Below are 13,708 nucleotides of genomic sequence, written 5' to 3'. Positions count from 1 at the left end.
CCCTCCGTCCCTAAATACTTTTCCTGTTTCTCCTTTTCACGTTTGCCAACACACACTTTTGATCATTAATATCTTTAATTTTATATTAGTATTAAATATAAAAATTTCACTGTATTAAAGTACTCGTAAATACGAACCCAACAAGATCACTCATGACTATATTTAGTATTATAAATTAGACGTAAATTAGTCATTTGTCTCATGTTATGAACAGTCCCGACATATCAAACGAGAAAAGCTTTTTGGGACGGAGGGAGTACCAAGAAATGGACAAAAGGTTCCAACCTGGTTCTTATGTCGGCCTCTCAATTCGAAACTTCATCTGCAACCACTAAACGAAAAGACGGATAAAAGACATTAAAAATGTGATTAGTTCACCATTTTACTGAGTAAGGTTAAACAAAACGCGAACAACATTTCTGACTAAAAATGTGATTAGTTCACCATTTTACTAATTAAGGTGAAAAGTAAATTAAGACTTATAAGTAATTAAACTGTTTGGGAAAGAAGTAGAAATCCTAAAACAAAAACAAGTATTCTCCGCTTTTTATAAGTGCTTCTGGCTTTTTACACAAACGGGTCAATAAAAGTAGAAATCAACTTTTTATCGAAAGAAACCATAAATACTGATGCCCAAAGGCCAAAAGGCACAATAATCATAACACTCAGCAAGCTTTATCGTACAAGCCAGCCGTGTTCTAAAAGTTGGTGAGCAATTGGAAGGATCTGAATTTGTGTTCGGGACGAAGGCAGTGATATGTTAAAAGAGGTCTACAGTCATTATTTACCATGCAGTGAAGGAAAAGTGATTATATGATTAATTGATTTGTTAAATAGTAATCCAAGTTTCAGAAATAGCTGGCCCTTTTCAAGTCGTTGGACATTTGCGGTGTGCTTCCAAGTCCAAGGAGCAGGAGCTTGCCTGCAAAACATTCAGTTAGCTCTGTGGAAACGGTGGATTCACTTTTCAAATAACTTGACGAATTACAGTTTCATACGTTCATTAACATTTATCAAAGATTTCTTCTGCGAGAAGAACAAATCATAGTTAAGGATCGTATGGTGTGAAAACTTAATCCTCTGTTAGAGCATCTCCTAAAGAGATTTGTAAAATTGTTAGCTATCCTCATAATGTAAAATTTTTGCTAACGATGAAGACATGTGCTCAAAGGGGGTTATGTATAATTGTGATTAGGAAAAATTACACATAAAAAGTACATTAATTCAACAAATATAGTTCATCAATTATGATTTTCTATATTTTTTTTGCTAAAGGGTGAATGGTTGGAGTGTTTCAAATTTTACATGATCTCTAAATATGCCAACTAGATGACACATTGATGTCAAGTGGATGATATAGCTAACAAGTTTATACCCTCGGAGATGCTCTTATCATAGCAGAATTTATAGAGGAGATTGGTGAGATTTGTAAGAGAAAGCTCACGAAAATAGGGCTTTATATACAAGGGAGGAGAGGGAGAATCAACAGAGTAAACAACTTGAAAAAATTGCATAAAATATTGGAGAAACAATGTGTTAAAGTATAAGATCCATAAAGGGGCCTCCTCTAACACCTTAAGGTTTTAGAGGGAATGGTTCTCTACATGGTATCAGAGCCAGGTTTGGCAGGAGGTCTCGAGTTCGAGCCCCTGCCACCCCCAATATTCTCACAATTTAAGATGGACACGAAGGCAAGTTATGCCCCAAAGATGGGCGCCCGTGATCCACTCTTCAACCTAAATAATGGGATTTCGAATGAGGGGGAGTGTTAAAGTATAAGATCTATAAAGGGGCCTCCTCTAACACCATATAACATGTAGCTTACATTTTTATAAATGAGGGGGGTTGGGATATCTTAAAATTCAAAAACACGATCTCTAGAATATCAACCTTGTTCAGAGGAGTTTCTATTCTATTCGCATTCAACAACTCTATTCACCACTCTCTCCTCATTTCCAACAAATCTACTTAAATCTTTGAAACTATAAACTTCCCCGATTCAATTCACAAATTTTATTTTGTTAGAACCTTGCACTTCAAATCTATTCTAGTTCTTATCTTGTAGAAATGTAGTTCAAGCCATTAATTACTAACCAAAATCCCCCGAAAAATAGATAACCTCGATAAATTAAAATTCTTTCTCAGTTCCATGTTCCATCACAATAATGACATGTTGAGGATAATATATTCAATCCATATAAACAGGTCTGGTTCAACGTATGTTAATTTTTTTTGCATTACAGTGTTCCGTAATTTCTTTATTAAAATACGAAAAATTATTCTCAATGTTCTCACGGTAAACTACGAGAAAGAATGTGGACCTCATAAACGCCGTAATCGAGACCATTTTCGAGGGGGTACTAAGCAGAAGCGGGTCGGAGTTGGGGAAATGAGAAGAAAATAGACGTGGTAGTTAGTTTATTAAATTACTAGAGAGGAAAAAGCGTTCCACGCGATTAAAATTTTTTTGATATGTATATTTAAGATGTACTCTGTTTAATGTTTAAAAATCTAAAAAAACAAAACTAATCAGAAGGTTAATATTTAAATGACAAAGTATATTGTCATGTGAATCCAACATTGTCTAAATGCACCAACATGTTCCAATAGAAGAAAGACCTGCATTAACACAATGTAACACAGTAAACTGGAATATCTTTCGACACAAAATGAAGGATTAGACACCTCAGTAGGAGACATTTGACAAAGCTGTTCCTCATATTCCAATTTTGATCGTCAGCTTTGTTCCATAGTGCTATCTTCTTGTATGTTCTGCCAAGTACTGAATCTGTATATCTGTATGACCATTGCACCTAAAAGCAAGAAGTATATTTTAAACTTGCAGAGGTTTCGAATCATGGGGCGCAAGGCTAGATGATGACTTCCTTTACCCGCAAGTTTGATTACATGAGCTTGGCATGTTTATGCACTGAGATATATGTTGATCATTTAAGTATGATGATCCAATTAAACCACTTACGGCAATGTTCAGTCAACACCTAAGAACTTAACTTTGGAGTAAGGAAACAACTGATGTAAACTAAATGCCATAAGGTGAGAACTGAGAAGATTAGGCTGCCAAAATTTTCTGTTTTTAAGCTATTAAATGTAGGCATCACAAATCTGGGTTTTTTTTATCATTTGCACAAGTTTTCTTCTTCACAAACTTCCAGATAACATTATAAAGGACTTATATTACCTGAGTAGTAGAGCGAGCAACTCCATCCCATTTGTTGTAAATGCCTCTGCTATTATCTGTCCACACCCCATAGTCCATCCTGCATTGTTTAAAATGATGAAGAACCGATATTCTAACTGATTCGCAAGGAACCAAGGGCTATCAAAAATTCACTACCTAAGCTTACCCTACGACAAAAAAAGCATAACCATCCAAGTGACAGCCTATTTAGCCAGCCTGTATGGTTATTTTGTTTGATTTTTTTTCTCTACTCAAAACTTTTTATTTTGCTGGAAATTTGCAGTTGAAATGAAGCGAAGTAGTTGAAGGCCATTGCATGAGCGTGGTACACGATCATTTTAAATTTTTACACATTAATTGAATTGTGCAGGAAGCAAAAAACATAAAGGGAAATTTAAAAACCTGCATAAACTGCAGTGCGTCATTCTGTGCTCATGCAATGATTTTGTCACAAGCAGCAGTTCAGATGAAGATACTATATGGACTATCTTATATGATACTATTAGGACTATCTTATGCTTCTCCATTATGTGACTTATTCTGTCTAGGTGCTTGACAAAATAAACAGTAATGCCAATGCAGTTTTATAAAAAAAATCTGAATGGGTTAAGAGGTCGCGTCTCATTGCATCAGGAGTCTTCCAGGAGGCCCTTTTAGCAATATCTTTAGTCATCATATAAGGCTTTGCCGTCATAACATGCTGTCTCTATTTAAATTGTGTTCATTAAAAAAAATTGCAGAAGATAAGTCAGTAATGACAATGCACAGTGTTTTAATCCCCTGCCTAAAACTATCATTGTATGTATTTGATTCAGACAACATATTAAGCGCTTTCGTGGGCACGGGCATATATAGACATGGCACATATATATACACGGCAGAGCAAGAATCAACAAAACTACAGATATAATACTAATCCGGATCCTTTGTCCCCTTCCTTTGTCTCCTTATATGTCCCCTTTGTTTAATTGATAGTATTTTTTTTATATCTCACATGATTTCTCTCCTTAAAATTTATTAGTTTTAGTTATTAATATATAATTAGAATATCGGTTTTTCATGCTGTACGCATGGGTACATACCAAGTGCTAAAATTTATAAATTTAGAAATTTTTGATTAGCCTACCGTCTTTAATAATGATGGATCCCCTGCATTTGCATTTGTAAAAACCACACCAATTAAAGCCATCCAAATTCGTAGAATTTAGTACTTAGCATGTGTTTATGGCACACACTAGACAAACTTTTCTAATGTTATTACATTTTAAATGTCAACTTTATATTTTCTTTTGCATAAAATATTAACTTCACGATGTATAGTTTTTTTTTATCAAAATATTTAGTAATAGTTGCTTCACCTAAATTATTGATAAATTTCTTTCATATATCAATATATTTGTGACTAAGATATATGTTATATAAATTTGAAAGAAACTAACAAACTTCAAACTTTGATGAGAAACTATCAAAGTAATAATACTGGAGAAATTAAAGATCACATCTAATGTAGAGAACTGACCAATAGAAGAAGGGGGGCATATTGAGGGATACAACAACGGGACAGAGGATTCAGACTCATTTTAGATATATACACCTATATATAAATGGAATGGAGAGCAAATGTTTTTGCGAGGGAAGCCAAAAATTTCAATTGTGACAACAATTATAAAACCGGAAAAACAAAGAGTCCATCATTAATTCGAGAGCATGTTAACTCAACAATTTTGATGACAAACAAAAAAGAGTAAATCATAGTGTTAGTAATGTAAACTCAGGTTGCATCTTGATGTAAACTTCCATTAAAACTAAAAAAAGATATGTACACTATTTCTCTACACAAGTTAAATGTATTTACTAATTCATCTTCTGAGTTACAGAGAGACTTGCACATATATATATATATATATATACACACACACACAACTGGACTGTAACTGAATTCCTAACTAACTACCCCTGCTTTGTTTGTTATGTGCCATTTGTTTCACAACTGTCATTGGAGCTTTTCAGAACATTCTTCTTCTGAGTATGAGCATCATAGCCTCAATTTGACTCCAGGTCTTGAGTTCGTCAAACCTTCGTCGAAAGGAGGATACTTGCTTCGAATTTAACCAATTATTATATCTGGAAACAATAGAATAGTTTTTTGTTAATTCTTTGACGTTAGTCAGTAATGTGGGTTGGCTTGGATTACTTAGTGTTGCGCGCCTAAGCGGCTCCCTTTTTATTCCTTCTAATTGGTAAGAAAGCGGTGCAAGTGGCCGCGTGTGAATTTTTTCAAGAAAGGGGGCGGACTGAACTGTCTCACGACATTCTGAACCCAGCTCACGTACCGCTTTAATAGGCGAACAGCCTAACCCTTGGAACATACTATAGCCCCAGGTGGCGAAGAGCCGACATCGAGGTGACAAACCTTCCCGTCGATGTGAACTCTTGGGGAAATTGAATACCTCATCTAGTAAGACGGCAAAGACTTTGTGAATAAATCTGCAGGCTGCTCCGTGGTACAAAGATGATGTGTCACTATGATGCCTTGCTTTATTTTCTGGCGAATTAAGTGACAGTCGATCTCTGTATGCTTAGTCCTTTCATAGAAAACTAAATTAGAGGCAATGTGTAAAGCCGACTAATGGAAGGTTCATTAGTACAAATCGCATGCCTCCATGCAGAATTTGGTAAATTTGTTCTCGTAAGTAATGGTCTCGCAATAGAATGCTCCATTTTAAACTCAACGACATACAATAATCTTTAAAAGATTGGGATGTAAATTCTTCTACATTGTCCAATCTTATTTTCTTTATATTATGATCAGGGATTTGTTACTTTCATTATGAGATACAACTCTCTCAAATATTAATTTATTTTTATCTATATATTTAAATTATAAGTATAATTATGTAATTTGTAACATTAACTCAAGTTAAAAATTATTATATTAGTTAAATCGTGACAGATATGTTGAAAAAGATAACTATCATCAGATTAGAGGAAATATCGTAAAAAGTAAAAGATAATTGACAAATAAAGTTTTTGAGTTTAAATTCAAATTTAAATTTCACAAAATTCAATTCAAACATGTTAGCCTCTCTTAATTATGTGCGCACGATCATAATTTTTGATTAATTGAATTATATGTTTTACGAATTTTCAATTAGTTTTAACAAGTTTAGAGACGAACCGGAATTGAATCCAAAATTTTGTGAAGTAATTAGTCCTTATCACAAATTTAAAAGTTCCCATTCGTCAACAGATTTGTTGATTAATAACATATTGCTTTGATTTGGAATTTTTTTGATTTAAATAGAATATATATTTAGATAAATTAGTGTGATAGAATTAGTTAGCTATCTTTTCAGTTAATTTATTTTAATAATTTAAATTTCATTAAGTTCAATTATTTTGATTAGTCGCTACAAAAGAAGATCCTATTTACAACAGTATTTCATCTTTTCCCTTCACAATAATAACTACAACAACAATATATTTAAATTTCATTAAGTTCAATTATTTTGATTAATCACTACAAATTAAAGACCCGATTTGCAAGCACACTCATCTTTTCCCTTCACAACAATAACTGCAAAAACAATACAAAACATTCCCACAATATTTTAGTTTCGAGTTGTATAAAATTATGATCAAACAAAATACATGATCTAATCATACACCTAAACCCACCCAATCTTATCCCTGCCACAAGAACCCGTCCAAACTCCCATCTCACACGTGTGCATCTGCATGTCCCTCACACCTCACACGTGTCACCACCTCCACGCATCTCTCCCTCTCTTTCTACTTCACTAAACAACCCTTCATTCATCTCTCTCCCCCCCTCTCCCATCTCTCTCCCACCCCCCCTCTCTCTCTCTCATCTCTCTCTCCCCCTCTCCCATCTCTCTCCGAATCTCTCTCTCCCTCTGCAGAAATGGATGACCGAAACACAGTCATGGTAGCTCAAAGACCACCCCGCTCCGGCCAAACTCAAGGCAACGAGTTCCTCCGTAGACTCCACGAGCACGCACCCAACTCGAGCCAGCTCGTAGGCTTCTTAACACTCGTGATATCCGGAGCCATCTTGCTGTTTCTCACGGGCCTTACTATAACCGCTACAGTGCTAGGCTTAATCTTCTTTACACCCCTGATTTTAATCTCGAGTCCCATATGGGTCCCAGTGGGGGCCGTTTTATTCCTCGCCATTTCCGGGATTTTATCCGTTTGCGGGTTCGGACTCGGGTCGTTTGCCGCGGCGTCGTGGATTTATAGGTACTCTAGTGGCATGCATCCGGTCGGGTCGGATCGGGTCGACTACGCGAGGAGTCGGATCGTGGATACAGCGAGTCATGTCAAGGACTATGCTAGAGAGTATGGTGGGTATTTGCATAGCAAAGTTAAGGATGCGGCTCCGGGTGCTTGATGGGTCGGGCGGGTTGAATTCGGGTCGGTTTGAAAAGATGTGTGATGTGTTGGAGTCGTGGCGGGTTGTGACCCGATTAGCGTGATGGATTTTTGTATCGGGTTAGTGATGTGGTTTGCATTTGTTTTTAATGTTGACATAGTGTGTAAGATCTTTGAGTCGTGTAAGCTACTTTTAAGTAATTCGCTTCGTCTTAAGTTATCTTCACTTTACTTATCGTATAACTATAGCTGTGACATTAATATATTTAGATGGCATTGATATATTTAGATTATATTTGTGTTAATTTTGCACAAACTACGTTTATATCGCAGTTAAGACCTTGCAATTGCCACAGATTCTGTGTATTTATTCAGTCACAATTGTCTGTTCCCGATCGGTCTATGATCTATGAAATAGAATGAAATTTTTTGACAATTGAAAATCATCACAAGTATATTCTCGATTCATTTGATGCAGCAGATTAGAGGACACTATAATAGTACTCCCTCCCTCTATCCAGCAAGGTCTTTATATTACACATTTTTACGTATTTTAAGACTCTTATCAACTATATATCAGATATTGTTTTATAATATTTTTAAAAATTTTCCTGAATAAAAGAAAATTTGCTGTTTAAATTTTATTCAAAAAGTAAATTAGAAAAATATTATAAAATTAAATTTAAAATACGTGCAAACAATAAACACAAGTGAGTCACGAGAACTATAAGCAAGCAATAGGTCCAATACCAAACATTGGGCTGTTTGGTTGAGAGAAGCAGAAGCTGCTTCTGCATCTCTTGACCCGTTTGTGTAAAGAAGTAGAAGCACTTTTAAGAAGCTGAGAATGCTAGCTTCTCTCTCATAGTTTCTACTTCTTTTCCAAACACTTTATTAACTTATTTACTTCTCACTTCTACTCCACTTCTTTATTATAAGTAATAAGTCACTTCTTTTAAGTTAACCCAAACGGTCCCATCGGCCATCGTCATCCGTCTTAGACTTCACCTTCCAACCTCTATTATCTGAGTTGTTCCTAGTACTATATTTCTTCCTGGGCCTTTATTCTTACCCGACCCACCAGATGGGCTTGGCCTTGTTTAGTACTCTATGAGTCTATGTTGCACAAAATTTGAGTTAGAGCCCAGAGGTGCATTTGATTTAACGTACTTTCTGCATGACTTCACAATTCTGTTGACAACTTGACATGTTAATTTAAGTACTCGTCGGTTGGTAATGGTCGGTAATAGGGTTTTGTCTTGAGGAAGATAAAGATGCAATAATCAGTTTTTCGTCGAGATAAGATTAAAATACTACGATAGTTGTCTCAAGAGTAGATTAAGATATAATAATTGTTTGTTTAAGTGTGCCCGTAAGGTTTTGTTTATAAGGTGAATACTAAGATATGGTGATGGTTAAATCGGTCAGTTTTGTTCGATGACAAGATATAGCAATAATCATAACTAATTTAATTTGTACTCGGAGTTTAGCTGATTATTCAAAGACAAAGATCACGAGTCTATTTGTCTGGATTTAAAGTTCAGATTTTAATCCATTTTCCACTGTAAAATAGCTATCTGAGCCTATTGGTCTGAGCCTATTTATCTGAATTTAAAGTCCAGATTTTAAATCGTTTTCCATTTTAAGTTAAATGGCTATCTGTTTGTATAATAAGTTTTTTGACTTCAAATCTTAAAGTTTAGATTTTAAAGCCAGTTTCCACTTTAAATTATTTAAGCTGTCGGTTTGTATAATTAGTGTTTTGACTTAAAATCTTATAGTTAAAAAGAAACCAGAAGTCAAAAAACTGACTTTAAAAACCAACTTAAAATCTGAAGTTACGTGAGCTCGTGGGTTTACCCAGTACGCACTCAAACGATAGCGGCTGCGGTTAAAATCTGAAGTTAGTTTGAGTTATTTTCTTTTTAATGAATTTGTTTTAAATTTTTGCATGGTTAAAATTATCTTTGAGATATAAGTTATTCATAAATCGTGACGGTCTCAATTAATTTGTTTTTTTCATCATTTTAAATTTTATAAAATTATACAAGTGTCCTCCTAGTCCTGAAAAATCTGAAAACATATAATTGTTTTTAGAAATTTGTTTGATAACCCTAAAAAAATATCCGTGGATCCAACACTGATTGTACACCCGAGTATTCAAACACATAGTCAAGCTACTTTCAAGTGTCAACTAATGTGCGACATCTTACAGGTCTAAACAGGATATATATGCATCTCGCATTATTAATAATTCATCATTTATGTTCGAGTTCAACATATTTTATTATTTTTTTACCCATTCTCTCTGTTCCAAACTTGATAAATACGATCTTACGAAAATTTAAGATATAATTAGTAGTGAAAATTTTCAGTTAAATTTACTTAAACAAAAAACAGGAGTATACTAAAATCCTGAAATATAAGAACTCGTAAACCATATTTAATTGACAAACATAAAATTGATTGATAATAATTTTAAGGGATTTTCTATGGTGTGCTCAAAGGCACAAAATAGTCCCCAACTCCAATAAAAATAGCTCATTTTAATTGGTGGATGAATAATAAATGAGAATGGCCCCTCTGCATTCACATCAACTCCACCAATCAAAATAGGTCATTTTTATAGAATTTAATGATTATTGTGTGCCCTTGGGCACACATTAGAAAGACCGTAATTTTAATCATTAAATACGCAAAACACAAAAATAGACGAAATACATACGTAGACATTTCACCCGCTGTGGGGTAAAGCTAAGATTAATGAACACATTCTCGATAGTTGAACTTTTTGAAGAGGACTCGTTCTCCACCGGCGTCAACTGGGAAGAAACCAGTAAAATTTGATGCAATATAAATTATTTTTGAGATAATGACACTCGGACCGGATAAAACAAAGTCAAAGGTGGGCGTAGATACGCAAGACAGACGAGTTCTCCGTTTGACAATTTATATTTCAATTATTACATGAACAATATTTCACATGTCCATGCTGCAAGCCTGCAACTAGTTATGGACTTAATGGTTGCTACGAGATTGAAGATTTTGTCCTCCAAGTCAATTACTTAATTACTTAATTACACAAACAAACAAGTCAATTAAGATTGTAATATCGTAATCTATATAATGTGTAATTTTAGGCAGTGTTAACGGAGAAAACTGGTAGGTTAACAAAGATGAGGTTCGCGGCGTGAATCAAGATTTGTCGCGGCGGTTGTTCGTCGGAATAGGGGGTGGTGATTGGTTGTGTTTGGATGTGGCTGAGATCGTAGGCATAGGGTTCAAGATCGCGAAGAAAACTAGGGGTCCATTCACTGGCCTCTCGTTCCCAAGAGTTACCTCTGCCCACGATGTGCCTACGTACCCCTATTTATAGGGGATCAAGCCGGTACGTAGTTCTTTCTCCTAAGAGACCCAAGCGGGCTGGGCCTCCCCTTCTAGAATCTTCCTCCCGAAAGGGGTCCAATACGATGAGGCCTAGCCTTGGGCCTTGTAGACTCTCGAGCACCCAAGGCTTACCCCAAATGCAAGGACGCTTCTCTACTCCCCGACAGGGACAACCCGCCAAACTACAGAGATAGAGCCTTCCAGGGCGCGCCTTCGAGAAGGTTCCACATGCTCCCCGACAAGGACAACTCGCCAGACTACAGAGCAAGGCCTCCTCTAGTCTTCATTCTCTATCTCCCAAGGAGGGCAACTCCTCAGACTACAAGGTAGAGTCTTCGACAAATTAACAGTAGGATCTATACACACCCAAGGGCGTCCCCCTAGGTAAAATATGTCCCCTTCTGCCCTTCAAATGACGATCTTTCTCTGTAAGCTTCAACTTGGCGCGCCCTGAAGATAGGGCGCGCCCAATCTTCTTGAAGTGCGTTCTTCTGATTGATATGGCTAGTTTGGGCTTGGTCCAATCTTGAGCCCATCATAGTCTTCTTTTATGGGCCGGGTCTTTATGGTGATTTTTGCGTATAACAGGCAGAAAACGATGACTCCAAAGTAATTCGTTTAAAATATAGGGAATGTTGACGCAAATAAGAATTGAGAATGAAAGTTACAAAAATGTTACTAATAATTAAATGAAATTTAATATCAAATAAAGTAAAATAATAAATTTAAAAACCTATCATTTAAATTCTAAGGTGCTTGCCCAAGGTATCAAGAGCATATTCAACTACGGAAACCCTTAGGCAAGGTCTAGTTCGCTTATCAAAATTAAAAATAATAGTCAATGCCCATAAAAAACAATCCTCCAGACCATAGCAAATCTTTGTTTATAATTAAAACCATTCCTCTATCGATGACTATATTTGTCGAACCACTGCATATGTGTGGTGAATTTCACGTCATCTCCTGCAGTTTATTTTCCTCCTTTTCACTGATTACAAATTATATATCATATTAAATTGATATATTGTATTTATAACAATCTAGATATTAATTACATACTATTTTTGAATTATAGCCAACCCATATAACAATATTATTTAAGCACAATGTCTTATGATTCGGCTAATTTTACACAAGATCTTACAGATCTAATTTAGCCAACGATTATAGCTAACGCCATTAACATGACTCAACTCTATGATTGGAAAACTATTATTATATACATATCAATATATCAATATTAGTATCATATATCATTTTAATATCCATATACATTGTATATTAAATGATCAGCCTTAAAATATCAAGATATATAATAAAGTTCCAATAAACTTTTATCTTTTCAAAGAATTACAATAATTACATAACAGGTTGTCTCAGAAACAGAAACTTGTCATTCATGAAACAAATATCTATTCATTTCTTTTTATCCAATGAGAACTTTCTTTTTCATGTCAGTAAAATTCGATCACATTACAACTTTAATTCTGTAAATGGTACATTGGTAACATCCTTTGCTCTTCTTTTACTTGGCCGTTATTTGGAGTTTTTCAAAAAGAGTGAATTATAATTTAAAATAAAAAATGATAAGAAATAATAAGTAAATTTAACTTATAAATTATTAATTACATTTGAATAATTTTATTTATGAATTAATTGAATTTATTCAGAAAAATTAAAATCTAGAAAAATATAACTTTAGAAAAAGTTTAAAAAACATGACAAAAAATAGCTTATAAATTAAATGAGACAGGTGAGTATTTTTTGGCAAGATATAGAAAATATAGAAAGCTAATTAATCCACTTCGAAATCATCCGAAACTTTTGTACACAATTAAAAACACTTACAAACTATACACCACCATCATTCCAAGGGACCTTTCTTACACACAACCTAATCACCATTTTTAACCTACTTCCCTTCCACAGTAAAAAAACCGATCACCGCCCGAATCAATTTTACCGAAGATTTCAAAAATAAAACATAACCGAAAAGATAAAATTCATTAATTTTTCCGACTCAACTCGAATTTCAGCCCGAGTTAGTCTTTCCTGGTTCCGTCACCACCCGAGACGACTCTTCTCTTTCTCCGACTTATACGCATAACTCGGCAGCGGACTCGCCCTCGGCGACCTCACCGGAACCTCACTCAACCTATTCCCCTCACTATCATAATATATCACTCCTGAATAATCCAACGGCTCGCATTTATCTCCCATCAGTATCGCCCTCCGCCACACGCCGCCGTCTTCTCCGCCTGTCTTCGCCTCCCCGCCGCTCTTTCTCTGCCGGAACTGTATCGCCTTGTGACTCAACCTCGCCATGACCTTCTTCGGCGCGATCTTCTTCGACGTTCGCGTTGCGTGTTTGCTGCAAATCAGCCAGAGAGAGACCACCGAGGTCAGGAACCCGGCGGCGAGTTTTTCCGGCGCCGGAGAGATTTTTTTAGGCATCGGAGAGTTCATGTCGTTTTTTCCGTAAACGCGAGATTTTTATGATTTGAATGATGATTCGATTTATTTTGTTTGTGGGGAGAAGAGAGAGGAGAGTGATGAATTTATAGTGAGGTAGGCGACCGGTTATAGCCGGTTTTAGGTTACTTGTTCGGAGTGGTTTACGACTTGATCTTTATGAAATTATTTTTGGTCTACTAATAATAAGTCGTAGTACTAATTGATGTATATTTATTTTCATCTTGTAATGGAGACTTGCGAGACTTTGAATCT

The 13,708-nt window shown here is 35.4% G+C and overlaps 2 protein-coding genes across 2 annotated transcripts; one reads left to right on the top strand and one right to left on the bottom strand.

Annotated features, from left to right (window-relative positions):
• The first annotated feature begins 6,996 nt into the window (after positions 1-6,996).
• Positions 6,997-7,899, top strand: LOC108226704 (oleosin G). Its single transcript, XM_017401701.2, has one exon. The coding sequence runs from the start codon at positions 7,125-7,127 to the stop codon at positions 7,611-7,613; it is 489 nt and encodes a 162-aa protein (XP_017257190.1). The 5' UTR covers positions 6,997-7,124; the 3' UTR covers positions 7,614-7,899.
• A 5,143-nt stretch (positions 7,900-13,042) lies between these two features.
• Positions 13,043-13,447, bottom strand: LOC108225635 (uncharacterized). The gene has a single exon (XM_017400563.1). The coding sequence runs from the start codon at positions 13,445-13,447 to the stop codon at positions 13,043-13,045; it is 405 nt and encodes a 134-aa protein (XP_017256052.1).
• Positions 13,448-13,708: the final 261 nt, after the last annotated feature.

The sequence above is a fragment of the Daucus carota genome, chromosome 6 (genome assembly GCF_001625215.2).
Source record: "Daucus carota subsp. sativus chromosome 6, DH1 v3.0, whole genome shotgun sequence".
NCBI classification, from domain to species: Eukaryota; Viridiplantae; Streptophyta; class Magnoliopsida; order Apiales; family Apiaceae; genus Daucus; species Daucus carota.
This window is presented reverse-complemented; position numbering and strand designations above follow the sequence as displayed.

Excerpts from the sequence above, each read along its gene's own strand:
- LOC108225635 (XM_017400563.1), bottom strand. The coding sequence starts at position 13,447 with ATGAACTCTCCGATGCCTAAAAAAATCTCTCCGGCGCCGGAAAAACTC.
- LOC108226704 (XM_017401701.2), top strand. The coding sequence starts at position 7,125 with ATGGATGACCGAAACACAGTCATGGTAGCTCAAAGACCACCCCGCTCC.